General features: G+C 40.1%; 1 protein-coding gene across 11 annotated transcripts in view; it reads left to right on the top strand.

The window, feature by feature from the left end:
- The window catches only part of SUSD1 (sushi domain containing 1), a 55,669-nt gene extending 40,393 nt beyond the window's left edge, over nucleotides 1–15,276 (top strand). For 9 of the 11 annotated variants that reach the window (XM_074855518.1, XM_074855513.1, XM_074855515.1 and 6 more), the window contains 4 exons: nucleotides 168–423; nucleotides 4,968–5,007; nucleotides 9,439–9,532; nucleotides 14,147–15,276. In XM_074855518.1, coding sequence (XP_074711619.1) covers nucleotides 168–423; nucleotides 4,968–5,007; nucleotides 9,439–9,532; nucleotides 14,147–14,285 — 529 coding nt within the window. In that variant the 3' untranslated portion in view covers nucleotides 14,286–15,276. The remainder of the gene's footprint in view (nucleotides 1–167; nucleotides 424–4,967; nucleotides 5,008–9,438; nucleotides 9,533–14,146) is intronic. The other 2 variants (XR_012627014.1, XM_074855520.1) reach the window with 2 other exon arrangements.
- The last annotated feature ends 224 nt before the right edge of the window (nucleotides 15,277–15,500 follow it).

Genomic DNA, 15,500 nt, shown 5'->3' with positions numbered 1-15,500 from the left:
TGCAATGGAACACACAGAGAAATATTTTAGTATAAGAAGCATTTGTATTGGACATTGATAATAAAAAGCAATTAAGAGGCTACAAATAGAAAAGGCTGAATTAATGAATGTCTGGTGCTTAGTACATTGAAGTGAGGGCTAATGTTTACTTTTTTGTTTCTCTCTAGTCTTTATCAAGTGATTGTGCTTCCTCTGGGTTTGCAAAGCACTTTTATTTGTGACTCCTTCGCTGCTGCAACTTTCTTTAGTAACACCACTGACATTAAAGGATATGTGGCAGCTGAATTTCAGGCGAAGGATGTTGCTGATAACATGTCAATTGCTCTTGGAGACAGACATTACTACGGGAAGTTTTATAATGCTCCTTTAAAGCTGGGAGAAGAGTATTGTGTTTTTTTGAGAATAATAAGTGAGTGGAATAAGGTAATGGATGTTTTAAAACCTTTTCTTTACACCTGTTGAATGAAATGTTGTTGGGGGAAAAAAGAGGAAAATGTTAGCTTTGTGTTAATTTTTTTATGAAGTTGCAAGGATCTGTGAGTTGACAGAATTAGATTAAATAATTCTTGTAATTCCTTACAGATATTTATGTCACTGTAATGTTGGAGCAACTCTGGATGCCCAAAGACAAACAATGCAGAAAACTAAAAATGAAGGGCCATCGCTGCCCTCAGTGATTGAGGGTGTCTTTATTGTGCCAGAATTTAGTGGAAGAGATTAGTATGAGAATCTGAAAATTACTCCTTAGTAATGAAAAATTCACTCATTTTAATTTTTAATTGAATGTTTTATAGCAAAATATTCCAGTTCTCCAAATCACAATGAAAAATATGTTTTATCATGTGTGTTACCTTCCACATAGCAGTGAATGTCAACTCCAACTGCCTTGGGAAAGCCTTGTGGAAAAAAATATGTATGACTAACACTAATTCTTTTCTCATTTTAAAGTAAATATGTATTTTAATTAGAAACAAAAAGTTTCTAGAAACATCTCAGCTGTTTTGTGCTCCAGTGTCTGTCCAGTGTCTGTCCAGTGTCCAGCCTCCCATAATGTCATTATGCCACTAGTTTTCCAGTTGTTATCTATCTCAGGAGTCAACAGCTTGTCATTTTTTCTATAATATAAGTCTTAGCAGTAGGAAGTTTTTCTTATATGGGCCAGGTGATAGACTTTTCATGTGCATACAGTTCCTGAATATCAAATGTAAAAACAACAAAGCAACCCTTACTAAAGAAGAAAACACCTAAACAGTGCCTCACCCTGACACCCCAAAAAATTAAAATAGAGTTTTAGGACTTTGTGCATACAGCATGAAGCAAGGGCGAACGCAAAAACTGATCTGTTAGTCACTTGTACATAATTGTCTACAATTTTGGAAGCCTACACCCAAATCTCAGTACGTTAAAGCAGTTTCTGTTAAGGAATGTAACTCTGCCTCTGTCCAAAGCAAGTGAAATTAAAAAAGTACACATAATAGCTGTTACTGGTATCTGCTAATCTGTGCAGCATAAGTTTTGTGTGGCATCAACTTTAACAATAGTCTAAGAAGTTTTTATAGCACAGAGAAAGTGGTTTCTGATCCTGATACAAGTCTGTTGTTTGTCATAAATCTTTAACTAGTTATGTGAGGGAATAAGTGGGAAAATGACATCTGAAGGCATTCAGTTCACAAATAATGTTAAGTTAGCCCAAAATGTTCTGGGATTTGACCAATGAACTGTATTTTTAAAAAAAAATTTACTCTGTGGAGCATGTTTGTTGATGAGTCAAATCTATACAAGTTTAGCCTCCTTAAGCACTCCTAGATACATCCTTGAACTCAGGTTATGTATCCTTGGGTATATGCACTGGTTTCCCTAGCTTTTTCCCTTCAATATTTTCTGATAATGGGGAACATTTCCTATTGTTACTTGTGTTTGGGCTTTTCTTGCACAGAACAGTACAGATTGCTTATGTCTTTCTGCCAGCTGTTTGTTAAATTGCTTCTAAATTACATTATTCTTTCACTTTCATATAGGTTATTTCCTGATGTTTCATCTCTAGCATTGCCAGATGAATTTTCTAGGCCACTGATTTAATGAAATATTATTACCATTATTTGTAGAAGTCACTCTTTGCTTCCTTCCATTTAGAATGCATCAGCTACTTAATATACACTTTCTTGTATGGCTTTTGTTACTTGATAAAGTACAAGAAGTTACATACAACATGTATAAATCATTATTAGGATTGCAAATACCAAACAGCTTTGGTTTCCAGCTTTGCTTATTTGAAGTGGAACTTACACCTGTGGCTCAGAAGTACTGATTTATCTTCAATTCTCATGCCCTTGTATTTTGCACAATTGTTGGTATTAAGAAGTTAAAGAAATTTAGAATTATAAATTGAGAGTTTTTGGGTTTTGAGAATTTCTGAAAATCTGTCTACTTAAGTAACTGAATTTGGATTCAAGAATTAGTATTTAAAAGTCTGCCTTTTAAAAAAATCTGCTATTTCATTTGCCCTCAATTATTGATAGATGTGAAATCAACATTTCTGTAGTGTATTTTACTTGTGAACACATTTCCATCTGAATACAGACAGAGGAATACATGTCATAGACTCCTATCAGATGTTCTCATTATTGTACTTTTATGTTCTGGCATCCTCCAGAGTTCCTTCTGACTCCAGACCCCTTCATGATGAGAATGGTACAATTTGTATCATACCTCCTGCAAAATCATGACTTAGTTGTGACTTTTTATTGCTATTATTCCTCAATACACCTGTCATATTTTCTTTGTGATAAGGGTGGGAAAATCAGTTCAGATAAAATTGTGTGGACACAGTTAAGTAAGCTGTTCCGTTTTGTTGAATCTACATTTATTTAACCCTCACTCAGATTTGGAGGTTCTGAGAACGGTGTCTGCTGTGTGGTTTTTACTTTCTGTTTATTTTTCAAGGTGGAGGATTTAAAATGCATATTTCATTTGTGGAGGACATTCACATGTGTTAAAAGGCTGTCAGATGATCTGTGGAGATCATTAGGGATGTACAAGGAAAGCAGTTAGGAAGTTGGAGATAATGGAAATGATCATTTTTCATATTTAAGAATTTAGCAATTAGAATATAGAGATGATGGAGACCAAGAGAGGATTTGGGAACAAACAGGAATTTACTGTCATTACCATAAAAACCTTACTGAAGTGGAACAAATTGTCCAGCCTTGGAAGTGTCCTTCTCCATCAGGGATACTGCTAATTAAATAACTCAAACCCATCTGGCACCTATTTTAATCTCCAGTGATTACTTTATGGATTCCATGCTGTGCAGATCCAAGGATCATAGTGAAGGGCAAGAACTAAAAAAGGTGTTTGATGTTTAAACTTATTTGAGATGAATTTATTTAGCACAGCTTTTGTTCAGTGTCAGCATCAGCTTTTTTTTGGATCAGTTTCTGCATGTAACGGAAGTAAGAGCAGGACTGTGAAAGGTGAAGATGACACGCAGTCTTTTCAGAAAAAAAGGTATGACCTGTTTGGAAAACTGGAATCGGAATGACCCCTACTGTGAGAAAAGTCTGTTAAAATTAGCCTAATAAAAAATCATATGAGAAAAGTGTATATGCAGGCAAAATGTTTTCTCCAGATGTGCAGCTGTGGAAGGGATTTCTATCTCCAGTTTAGCTACCTGTGAATATTCAAGTTGAAATATGGACTTTGAGATCCATGAATACTCAAGTATTTGGAGGAGTAATTTCACTGATAACTTTCTGGAGAGGTGCTAATTTATCAGTGGAGCAGATTTATAATTTGATTTAGTATAAAGTGCAAATGAGTGAACTTTACTGCTGATAGTCCTGGGAGCTCTGTAATTTCTCTGATAAGCAGAAGATGACCAATTTCCTGCAAACTGAAGTATGTTATGGAGGTGGCTATTTCAAGATGAGGGCACTCACACCTGTGCATCCAGAATCTGGCATTTGGTTGAGTTTTTAAATCCACCCCCTCTTCTTTTTTCTCCCTCTCCTAAGAGGGTTTTCTTTGTCAGTGTTTTGCCTTTTTAAAGAACCAGAAAACTCCTTATAAAAAATTAGTTTAAGAAACACTGAGATTCCACAATTTGGCATGCAGACACACTAAAATAAGATTAAGCAGACAAATGTGCCTTTGCTTTTTTGTGCAAATGCTTCAAAATGTAGCCTTGAATGTCATAGAAACATACTGTTATCCAGAGCAACTTAATACACATTTTGCCAAAAGATGAAAAATATATTTGTGTGTATTCTGTTAAAGTCTGTGAAAGTCATTTAGCAGGAAAGTACATATAGAAGCACTACAAAAATAGACCTCACAGTAATTATACAACAGACAATAGAACTTAGAGTAGAAATTCTTGTGTATGTATGAGCATGAAGTGCTGGGGGGAAGAAGCTCTACAGGGATGAAAGCTTACTGTAAAAAAAAACCAAACTTGCAGAAGCAGACCCCTGATAAACATTAACTCTACTACTATAAACATTAACTACTATAAGTATGCTATAAAAATTGTTTAAAATAACCAAGCAAGTTGTCATAACTGAAGAAAACCTACAGCTAGTATTTGAAAATCATGCCGTTAAGTACCATACTACATATTCTACATGGGGATAGAATTAATGCAGCATATTCAGTCTTAGCATTTCATAAATTTTTAATTCTTATCCAATCAGCTTCAAAGATCCTTCCATGTTACTTGTATGCCTAGGTTATAGAAGGGAATAGTGATGATCTAAAAGACTATAGCCAGCCTTTCATCAAAGCTCTATCTCTAGTCTTATCTTTATAATCTTTTCAGGCAAGCTAGAGGCTGCTATGAGAGGACTAAGAAACTCCATTCCCAGTAGTAGTAAAATACAGTATGTTGTGGAAGGCTGCTCTTGCAGAAGGTGTTAGTGATAATAAATTTCTCTCATGAGAAACAGTGATTTTTATGTTTTCATTTTCAGGTGACAACACAGTCCTGTGCTGTTTGGGCACAAATTAAAAGTAAGTAAATTCTTCCTTCAGTGAGAAACCAGAAGTTGACATGGCAGCATAAACTAATAATTGCTGTGGCTGTTTCTTCGTTTGCCATTTATGGTTGGTTGACCTTGAGGACTGGAAATGTTAGAGGCAGAAAATTTGCCTTGCACTTCTGTATTCCATTCTAATGGATTCAATAATCCATTCTACGGTGGATTCTTTGGTTTCCCCTGGTTTTCAATATTACTCTTTCTATGCATCACATCTGAATATTTACAGCAATTTTTATGCATAAAGTATTTGAAGCACAGAAGACGTGAAATTTTAGAAGCCTCTTTTAAGGTATACTGTCTTAAAGATTTTAAAAAAAAAAAATAACCAAACTTTTTCTAGCTTTTAGAAGCCACATTATTTATTTTGTTATGTTCAGGTGGTCCTTGGAGAATTAATTCCTTTTATGAACTTAGGAAAATAAAGGACACCATGCAAAAATAAAAAGATGGCTAATTTTTGTACTTGTAAGTACAGTTTCTTAAAAATACAATGGCATAACTTTAAAATCCAGTGAATTTCTCAGCATGGTTTTATCTTTGTATTACTTTTTGACTATAAAATGTTTCCAGTAAATGAGTTTACCTCAGAGGAGTTTGGAATCCACTAGACATCAAGTTTCCTTCCTTTCCATGGTGGTAAAAAATACTCTCTTCACCCATTTCATCATGTTTCAGCAAAACACAAACATTTGCCTCTCCTGACAAAGAAAGTGGCACCACTGGAGTCCCCTACAAACTCTAAATTCTGCTTTTGAGTTGAAAGACTTATGAATTTGAATTAGGAAATGCAGTGACACTGAAGAGTGAGACAGTACTTTGGAATGATAATAAATCATGTGGTGCATAGAGTGCTTGAAGTACATCTTCTCCACTGTTCACAAAATCCATGTCTGACTTGCTATTACCGATCTTCTGGTGACAACTGTGTGTTTATTTCTAGGTTGCCTTTTGCTGTGTATTCATGTGACCTAGTTCATTTACCACCACACTTAGAATATAATTTAGGTAGTTTGTGGTTGTGGAGACTCAGCTAAGACCAAGGATTCCCTAGGTTTGAGGTCTCTATGGCAAGAGCTGTAAAATAACTCTGGAAAGAGTCCTCTTCTGAATTTGTCAATTATCAGCTGATAGAGCATCGTCAGGTAGAACAGGCCAGGCCTTTGGCTTTCTATTGTAAATCCATTTGCCTTTATATTGAATGGACTTCTAGCCAAATGGTGTACTTAGCCTAATGTGCTTCTGCAGCTGGAGAGGCTGAGAGTATTTTTGTCTTACTGAATCCTTTGAGGAGTATTTCTTAATTCAACTTGTGTGGAAGGCAAATCTGTAAATTAAATCTAAACCAAATGGGCCTGTTTCAGATGCTGTCTAGACAAACCTACACATTGTATGATAAATCATTGTAAAAAGTTATAGAAAGCTGTTAAAAGCACACTTCCTTCTGTCACAAGTAAGTAAAACGAATTTTGAGGGGGTTTCAGCAAATATATTCTACAAAGCGTAGGGAGGACAGTTCTCTCATTTTTATGGAGGTCTGACATCTGCTTTAGAGATGCATAGTTTGTGTATGGAATTGGTGTTACAGTGATATAAGGACAGATATAACTTTTACCAAAACTGAACATGCTTGTAGGTTGAACAGATTTTCCTTGTAGGGTCCCTATCTGAAATTCTTTATTTTGCCAGACTCACAGTAAGTTTACAGGTGAGAGGTGCTGCACAGATACAAGCCTTGCTTCACTGAGTAGTGTTAGGCAAAACTAGTAAACTGGTCACGTTCTCCTTATGGGTCTGTGTGATTTTCTGTGCTTCAGATCCATTGTTGGGGCTGTTTTGGGAGAATGCCCAGCCAGTTTTTTTCCTGTACATTAAGATGAGCCAAGAAAGAGTTCAATTTAAGTAACAGAAATTGCTTTTCTGATGTTCAGGCACTTGGATTCTCATCATGGACATATTTCCTTGAATAAGTGCCATTTTTGCAAGAATTTAAAGTTTTGCTGAAACACTAACTACTCATGCTTGCAAGATTTAATAGGAAGTAGATTTGTGGAACATTGAAGGAATAAGAGCATCCTAGATGTCTGTGAGAAATACAGTAAGAAGTAGGTAATCTTTGATTAATGCTGAAAATGGGAACATAGAATGGTTTGGGTTGGAAGGGACCTTAAAAACCATCTAGTTTCAACCCCCCTGCCATGGGCAGGGACACCTTCCAGTAGACCAGGTTGCTCAAAGTCCTGTCCAGCCTGGCCTTGAACGCTTCCAGGGAGGGGGCAGCCAGAGCCTCTCTGGGCAACCTGTGCCAGTGTCTCACCACCCTCACAGAGAAGAATTTCATCCATATATCTATTCTGAATGTATCCTCTTTCAATTTAAAACCATTACCCTTCATCCTATCCCTACACCCCCTGACAAAGAGTCCCTCCCCAGCTTTCCTGTAGCCCCCTTTAAGTACTGGAAGGCTGCTATAAGGTCTCCCCGGAGCCTTCTCTTCTCCAGGCTGAACAACCCCAACTCTTCCAGCCTGTCCTCACAGGGGAGGTGCTCCAGCCCCCTGAGCATCTTCATGGCCTCCTCTGGATCTGCTCCAACAGGTCCATGTCGTCCTTATGTTGGGGTCCCAGAGCTGGACACAGCACTGCAGGTGGGGGATCTCACAAGAGCAGAGTAGAGGGGGAGAGTCCCATCCCTCAACCTGCTGGCCACACTTTTCTTGATGCAGCCCAGGACACGGTTGGCTTTCTGGACTGTGAGCACATATTGCTGGCTCATAGTCAGTTTTCCATCCACTACTACCCCCAAGTCCTTCTCCACAGGGCTGCTCTCAATCCACTCATTGCTCAGCCTGTGTTTGTGCTTGGGATTGGCCTGACCCATGTGCAGGACCTTGTTGGACTCCATGAGGTTTGCACAGGCCCACCTCTCCAGCCTGCCCAGGTCCCTCTGGATGGCACATCCCTTTGCTCCAGTGTGTCGACTGCACCACACAGCTTGGTGTCATCAGCAAACTTGCTGAGGGTGCACTCAATCCCACTGTCCATATCTCCAACTAAGATGTTAAACATCACTGGTCCCAACACTGACCCCTGAGGAATGGCACTCGTCACTGCTCTCCACTTGGACATCGAGCTGTTGACTGCAAGTCTCTGAGTGTGACCATCCAGCCAATTCTTTATCCACTGAGCGGCCCATCTGTCAAATCCATGTCTTTCCAATTCAGAGACAAGGATGTTGTGTGGGACAGTGTCAAAAGCTTTGCACAAGTCCAGGCAGGTGACATAAGTTGCTCTTCCCTTATCCACCAATGCTGCAACCCTGTCATAGAAGACCACGAAATTAGTCAGGCATGGTTTGCCCATGTGCCCTAGCATAGTTTTCGGGAGGATCCACTCCATGATGTTGCTGACCACAGAGGTGATCTGACTGGCTTGTAGTTCCCCAGGTCATTCTTTTTTCCCTTTTTAAAAATGGGGGTTAAATTTACCCTTTTCCAGTCAGCAGGAACTTCACCAGTCTGCCACGACTTCTGGAATATGATGGATAGTGGCTTAGCCACTTCACTTCCCAGCTCCCTCAGGACCCAGGGATGCATCTCATCAGGTCCCATGGACTTGTGCACCTTCAGGTTCCTTAGATGGTGTCAGATCTGATCTTCTCTTACAGTGGGTGGTTCTTCGTTCTCCCAGTCCCTGCCTTTACTTTCTGTGACCTGATCAGTGTGGCTGGAGCACTTGCCAGTGAAAACTGAGGGGAAAAAAGAATAAAGGTGGCCGGAAGGGATTGAATTTCTATTTTCTCAGATTACCTTCACCAGTAGTCCTTAGTAATTCTGGATTTGACAACAATTCTCTGTAAGCCTTCTATTCTGTCCCGGAGTGGTTTCTGGTATTATGGCTTGGGTAAGGCTGTGATTGTGACGTTCATTTCTGTTCTGTTACTTGGGAGAAAAAAAAAAGGGGGGGGGGGGAGGAGAAGGGAAGAGAAATCATGCACAGATCATGAAGATTTTGAAGAACATGCAATGCTCAGTTTAATAAAGCACTAGGATTTTCTGGTAGCAGAGACCACCGTGATCTATGACTTAGATTGAATTTGCCAGTGATGAGAGGGGAAAATGTTGACATGGAGTATCTGAATTAAAAAAAAAAAAAAAAAAAAAAAAAAAGGCAGGAAGCTGAGGGATGGAGAATTATAATCACTTTGAGAAATACACCATTTAATCTTACTTCCTCAACTGGATATTAACTACTAGATAGTCACCTCCATTACTGCTTGACCAATCAGTAAGTCTAGCGTCCGAGTTTTTTTAAAGTACTTTGAGCAGACTCAGTTGATCAGTCACCAGACTAAAGCTACACTATTTGCTATTTGTTTGTTTGAGTTGTTTGATATTTTGTTTCAGATTTATCACCCACTCTGCAATACATGACTGCTGTTGGAGTAGGATCAGTTGCTGCTGTCTGCCTTATACTGATCCTGTCATTCTCAGCAGCACGGTACGTATTTTTATTAACTCCATTTTTGTAGTCCTCTGGCACAAGGCTTATGTGTTTTTTCTTCTCAGTTAGTTTTTCTTGCCAACCTGCTTAGTTTAGGCCTCTTGGCTGGTTAAAAACTATTATCAAGAGTTCCTTCAGTGGCCACTAACACTGTCCATTGCTTGAACTGATGCCCTCTATATCTTTGCATTCACTGGTGAAACATCTGAAAATATGGGGACATCTTAATAAAGGAAGGATGCAGTCAGTGAGTAGCACCAGGAATTTAGTTGATAGGTTTTTTTGATTTAATGGTATCTAAATAAATGAAGTTGTGCTACTCTAGAAGTAAATCATACTAACAGAAATGTCAATGCACATTTCTTATGTAAGAAGCTAATTTCTAGTCTTCCAAACTTTATTCAAAATGCCTAAAATGATTGTTTTTCAGAAGCAGTTGATCTTTAGCTAAAGGCCACAATAAAAACATGTTAGAAATTTTTAAGTAAATGATTTCTTTCTGTTTTGTGATCCTTCATGCAGGGGCAGTAACTTTATAACTGTCTTCCTTTCAAAGATAAAACAAATATGTACCTCTAAGTAATTGTGAATGTCTATGTATGTGTAAAATCTCTTGACTAAAAAATATGTCTTTGTTGTTGTTTTAATATGTTTAATCTTTAAGAATAGTCTTCTGACTTATGGCCCTTGAAAGGTCAGAAGCCTCCAGCTTGGGGGCTGTAAAGTATAGAGCATTGATCAGTTAAGCTGCTTATTTGTCATTCAGGAATTGAGGAGCTAGTTTTATACAGAGCTGGAGAAAGTAGGATTATTTGGATTATTTGTAGTTGTCTAAATTTCAAATTAGTTCTTTCAATTCCAAAATGAAGGCTCCACGGTGTCTTTCTTTAAGTAATTAAAGAAAGGGATCTCAGGATTCCCTTGGCAATAGGGTGCAATGGTAAACTTGAGCTTGCAGTCTTGATTGTTTTTGTTTTTTGAAAAATATTGTCAGAGTCAGCTTTGACATTTGGGGCAGAAAGGGCGGTAACTGTCTTGGAGTCAAAACTTGCAATGCTGTCTGAGGGCTTATTGCAGGAGCAAGGGCGTCCCTGGGCTGTCATGGTGGGAAGGGCCCCTCAGTTATTGCAGTTTCTCTGACAAAAATGTGACAGAGGGATATAAATACCTTTTAAAACTATGTCAAATCAATTAGCATCAAAATGATGGGGAGCCATTTAAGATAATAGACAGTACTGGAAGAATCATGTGTGAGTATGAATCAGTTGTGAATGAGTGTAGATAAGATTAGGTCCTGAACTTCCATTTCAATCTTCTTTTAAGAGGAGTGAGAGCAAAGAAAATCCAGGTAGCATCCTTAGGGAGCTGAGTACATTGAGTACATTTGACAGGAGTGATGCTGAAATGTGGTGTAATGTTGAGGGCCAGGACTTGATAATTCAACAAGTATCTTTCACAGAATCACAGAATCATCTAGTTTGGAAAAGACCTTGAAGGTCACTAGTCCAACCATTAACCTAACATTGACAGTTCTCAACTACACCATATCCCTAAGCGCTGTGTCGACCCTACTCTTAAACACCTCCAGGGGTGGGGACTCCACCACCTCCCTGGGCAGCCCATTCCAACACTTAACTACCTGTTCTGTAAAGAAATACTTCCTAATATCTAGTCTAAACCTTCCCTGGCACAACTTGAGGCCATTCCCTCTTGTCCTGTCGCTCATTACTTGGTTCAAGAGACTCATCCCCAGCTCTCTGCAGCCTCCTTTCAGGAAGTTGTAGAGGGCGATGAGGTCTCCCCTCAGCCTCCTCTTCTCCAGACTAAACACCCCCAGTTCCCTCAGCCGCTCCTCGTACGACATGTGCTCCAGACCCTGCACCAGCTTCGTTGCCCTTCTCTGGACACACTCAAGTAATTCAATGTCCTTTTTGTAGTGAGGGGCCCAAAACTGAACACAGTAATCGAGGTGCAGCCTCACCAGTGCCGAGTACAGGGGTAAGATCCCTTCCCTGTCCCTGCTGGCCACGCTATTTCTGATACAAGCCAGGATGCCATTGGCCTTCTTGGCCACCTGGGCACACTGCTGGCTCCTGTTCAGCCAGCTGTCAATCAACACCCCCAGGTCCCTCTCTGACTGGCAGCTCTGCAGCCACTCCTCCCCAAGCCTGTAGCGCTGCTGGGGGTTGTTGTGGCCCAAGTGCAGCACCCGGCATTTGGCCTTATTGAAACTCCTACAGTTGGCCTCAGCCCATCGCTCCAGCCTGTCCAGGTCTCTCTGCAGAGCCTCCCTACCCTCGAGCACATCAACACTCCCACCCAACTTGGTGTCATCTGCAAACTTACTGAGGGTGCACTCGATCCCCTCATCTAGATCATCAATAAAGATGTTAAACAGGAGTGGCCCCAAAACCGACCCCTGGGCGACACCACTTGTGACCGGCCACCAACTGGATTTAACTCCGTTCACCACAACTCTTTGGGCCCGGCCATCCAGACAGTTTTTTACCCAGCAAAGCGTGTGATCATCCAAGCCTCGAGCAGCCAGTTTCACCAGGAGAATGCTGTGGGAAACGGTGTCAATGGCCTTATTAGAGTCAAGGTAGACGACATCCACAGCCTTTCCCTCATCCAATAAGCAGGTCACCCTGTCGTAGAAGGAGATCAGGTTTGTCAAGCAGGACCTGCCTTTCACAAACCCCTGCTGACTGGGCCTGATCGTCTGGTTGTCCCGCATGTGTTGTCTGTTGGTACTCAGGATGAGCTGCTCCATCAGCTTCCCGGGCACCGACGTCAAGCTGACAGGCCTGTAATTTCCCAGATCATCCTTCCAACCCTTCTTATAGATGGGTGTCACATTGGCCAATTTCCAATCTGTGGGGACCTCCCCGGTCAGCCAGGACTGCTGGTAAATGATGGAAAGCGTCTTGGCGAGCACCCCAGCCAGCTCCTTCAGCACCCTCGGGTGTATCCCATCTGGTCCCATAGACTTGTGTGTGTCTATGTGATGCAGTAGGTCACTGACTGTCTCCTCCTGGATTGCAGGGGGGTCATTCTCCTAGTCTCTGTCTTCTGGCTGAGCAGGCTGGATTCCCTCAGTACAACTAGTCTTGTTATTAAAGACTGAGCCAAAGAAGGCATTAAGCACCTCAGCCTTTTCCTCATCACTTGTTACCATGTTTCCTCCTGCGTCTAGTAGGGGATGGAGGCTCTCCCTGGTCTTTCTTTTGCTGTTGAAGCCCTTGATCCCAGGTACAGAGAAATTCTTGAATCCATTCTCCTGTTTTAGAGAGCACCAGACAGAATCCTTTGCAGAAATTAAAGCTGCCCCATCCCAGTAGAAGGCAGAGAAGAGAAAACCCAGATGTCAGTTGTGAGAAGACCCTTCACAGTGCTCACAAGAAATAGCTGTAATGGTCATAAATAACAAGTACCCTTTTAGTTTTAAATAAACATCCGTTTAATGCATTTCTGAGTAAGAATGTAATTTGAAAAAACATCTGAAGTCAGCCTTCTGTCCTGTCCAGTTGTAAAGTCATGGTCTTGTTTTAGGCACTGTACTCCAAGAAAGATGTGGCCCATCAAGAGAAAGAGACAGAGGAACTCAACAAAAGTGGCATGAGAACTATCTGATACAGCTGCAAGTAGGGTAATCTACTAGTATGTTGCTTAGCCTGCCAGAGAAGAGACTGCCAAGAAGCATGATATACAAATAAAAATTCATTATAGAAACACCAGCTTCCTCCTGTCCATAGTGCCCATGGCACATGTAGCATGCATGGGCAGTATCCCTGTGTGCTTCTGAATAGTAGGAGAGGGAAGCGTGGGAACAGATTGCTGCGAATGCTGTGAAATGTGGCTTCTGGGTGGTCTGCAAGGGCAGGTTAAACAAACATTTGTCAGGAATGACACAGCTACAGCTGATCTTGCCATGCTGTCAGGTGAATGGTCTTGGATTATTTCTTGGGGTCCCTGTAAACTTTCCTGTTCTGCAGCTCTCAGTCACAAAGAATGACTGTATTCAAGTGCTCACCAGTTTGCCACATGTCTGCTGCCTCAGGGATTAAATTACTGCAGTGGGACAGATTGTGAATTCCCACTTGCTGACAGCAGTCTTAACTGTTCCTGAGTGAGTAAAAGTCTGACGCTGGATTCACAAAGCGCCCAGCTTGACTGCTGATGTCCTCAGATATTATTTTTTTTCATCTAAAAAATGCATTAGTTATTATTAAGGCACCTTGTCACACATTCACCTTGTTTCATTCTTCCTAGTCCTTTGCTTCCTTTTATATGTGATGCCCATCTAGATGCATAAGGACAATGCCAAAACTTCAGCTTTCTGAAGATCTGCTTTGGGCATGAGTGTTGTTGATGCCAGGGTTAACACAGGTCAGGTAGTCATCAGACCCTATGGGAATGCTTCCTACCCATCTCATGTTGGCCATAATGTTCAGAATTTATATCAGCACCTTAGGTCTTCAGAAAACTTTAGAAAGTCTGTCATTTATCCCATCAATATGAGTGATGCAAATTCTCTGCCAAGTCCATGCTTGAGTCTTGAATAGGTTTTAAGTATTTTTTTTTTAACTGGAAATTTTTCTCTTTCTCCAGCTCTTATCTCCACAGCACAGTGCACTCCCCACCTGCTGCTTTAGCCTGTGAGGCTGTACATTTATCTGCTACAATGGACGTGGCACAAACAGGGATTACGTCATCATTCCTAGAGACTGAAAATGTCTCTCTTCTCTGATGTGTCATCCCCTGAAGTCAGCATAGAGAAAATGCACTCTTTTTACCAAAGCCAGCGTCTGTTGGGTATGGACATATCTGCACGGCACACATGTACTATAGCATGGGCAGTTGAAATGTGTTTGTTACTGGAAGCGAGATGTTTATTGTCTCCCCTTGTTTCCAGATGGTGTGCTATGTAAAGGAGAACCTTGCCTCACAAACAGATTTGTGTCAGAGACATTAGCATCCATCCTGTGTGCTGACCACAGGCTTTCAGCTGTGCCAGCCACAAGAATGCCTGATAATGAGTGTCTGTATTGTACTTTATTACATGAATAATCCCCTGATCCAGTTGAGACTGTCTGAGGATCAACTGCTACTTTAGGTACCTTAGGACACATAAAGTCGGCCATTTTGAGAGAAAGTATAGATCAACCCTTATATCAGATAAAGTGCCTATTGTATTTCCAAGTTTAAAGGTAGAAGACTTTTATCAGTCACTTATGGGTAATGGTACTTCAATAACAAGTACAGAGTTATTAGCCATGAAATCGTCACATTTAAATAGTGTCAGCAACAGATGTGTTCCAGAGATATTGCAATCATTGCTCATAGCAATTAGCAATAATTGCAAATAATATACCAATCTATAAAACTGCAGTTTGCCAAAAAACTGAGCAGCTTTAATGGCATGTGAAACTAATTTAAATAAGGAGCTACCTGTGTTAAATGAGGTTTTGTTAATCTGCATTCTATAATTACAGCTGAGTAAAGCCATTTAAATCATTGTCTGATTAATGAACTGGTGTGTGACATGTGGTTAGAGTTCCTTAATAAAGTACAATTAACCAATTTCTTATGACATACTCCCAGTTAATATTTTTTCCTTCTGTAAGAAAGAATCAAGTGCCTTTAATTACTTCCACTCGTGTTCAGAAGTTGCATTGAAATATATTAGCAAAATCATTCTGTTAACTGGTGAAATAAAGAAGTGAGAGTTTGGTTTTTACTCAGTTTTGTCATTTTTTCCAAGTTGTGTTTTTGTGTTTTTTGTTTTACCGCTTTGGAAATATGATACCCATTTTTGGAATTCTAAAAGTTTCTGATTTCTGCTGCCTTTATAATTTTAGGTTGTGGAATTCCCTTTTTTGGTGGTTAAAAAGAGTATTTTAAAGTGTAACAGCAGACTTTGTAGCAGATAGCAGAGAGGAATTACTATCAAAGTTATGTGAGA

This window comes from Strix uralensis, chromosome Z (assembly GCF_047716275.1).
Source record: "Strix uralensis isolate ZFMK-TIS-50842 chromosome Z, bStrUra1, whole genome shotgun sequence".
Lineage (NCBI taxonomy): Eukaryota > Metazoa > Chordata > Aves > Strigiformes > Strigidae > Strix > Strix uralensis.
This window is presented reverse-complemented; position numbering and strand designations above follow the sequence as displayed.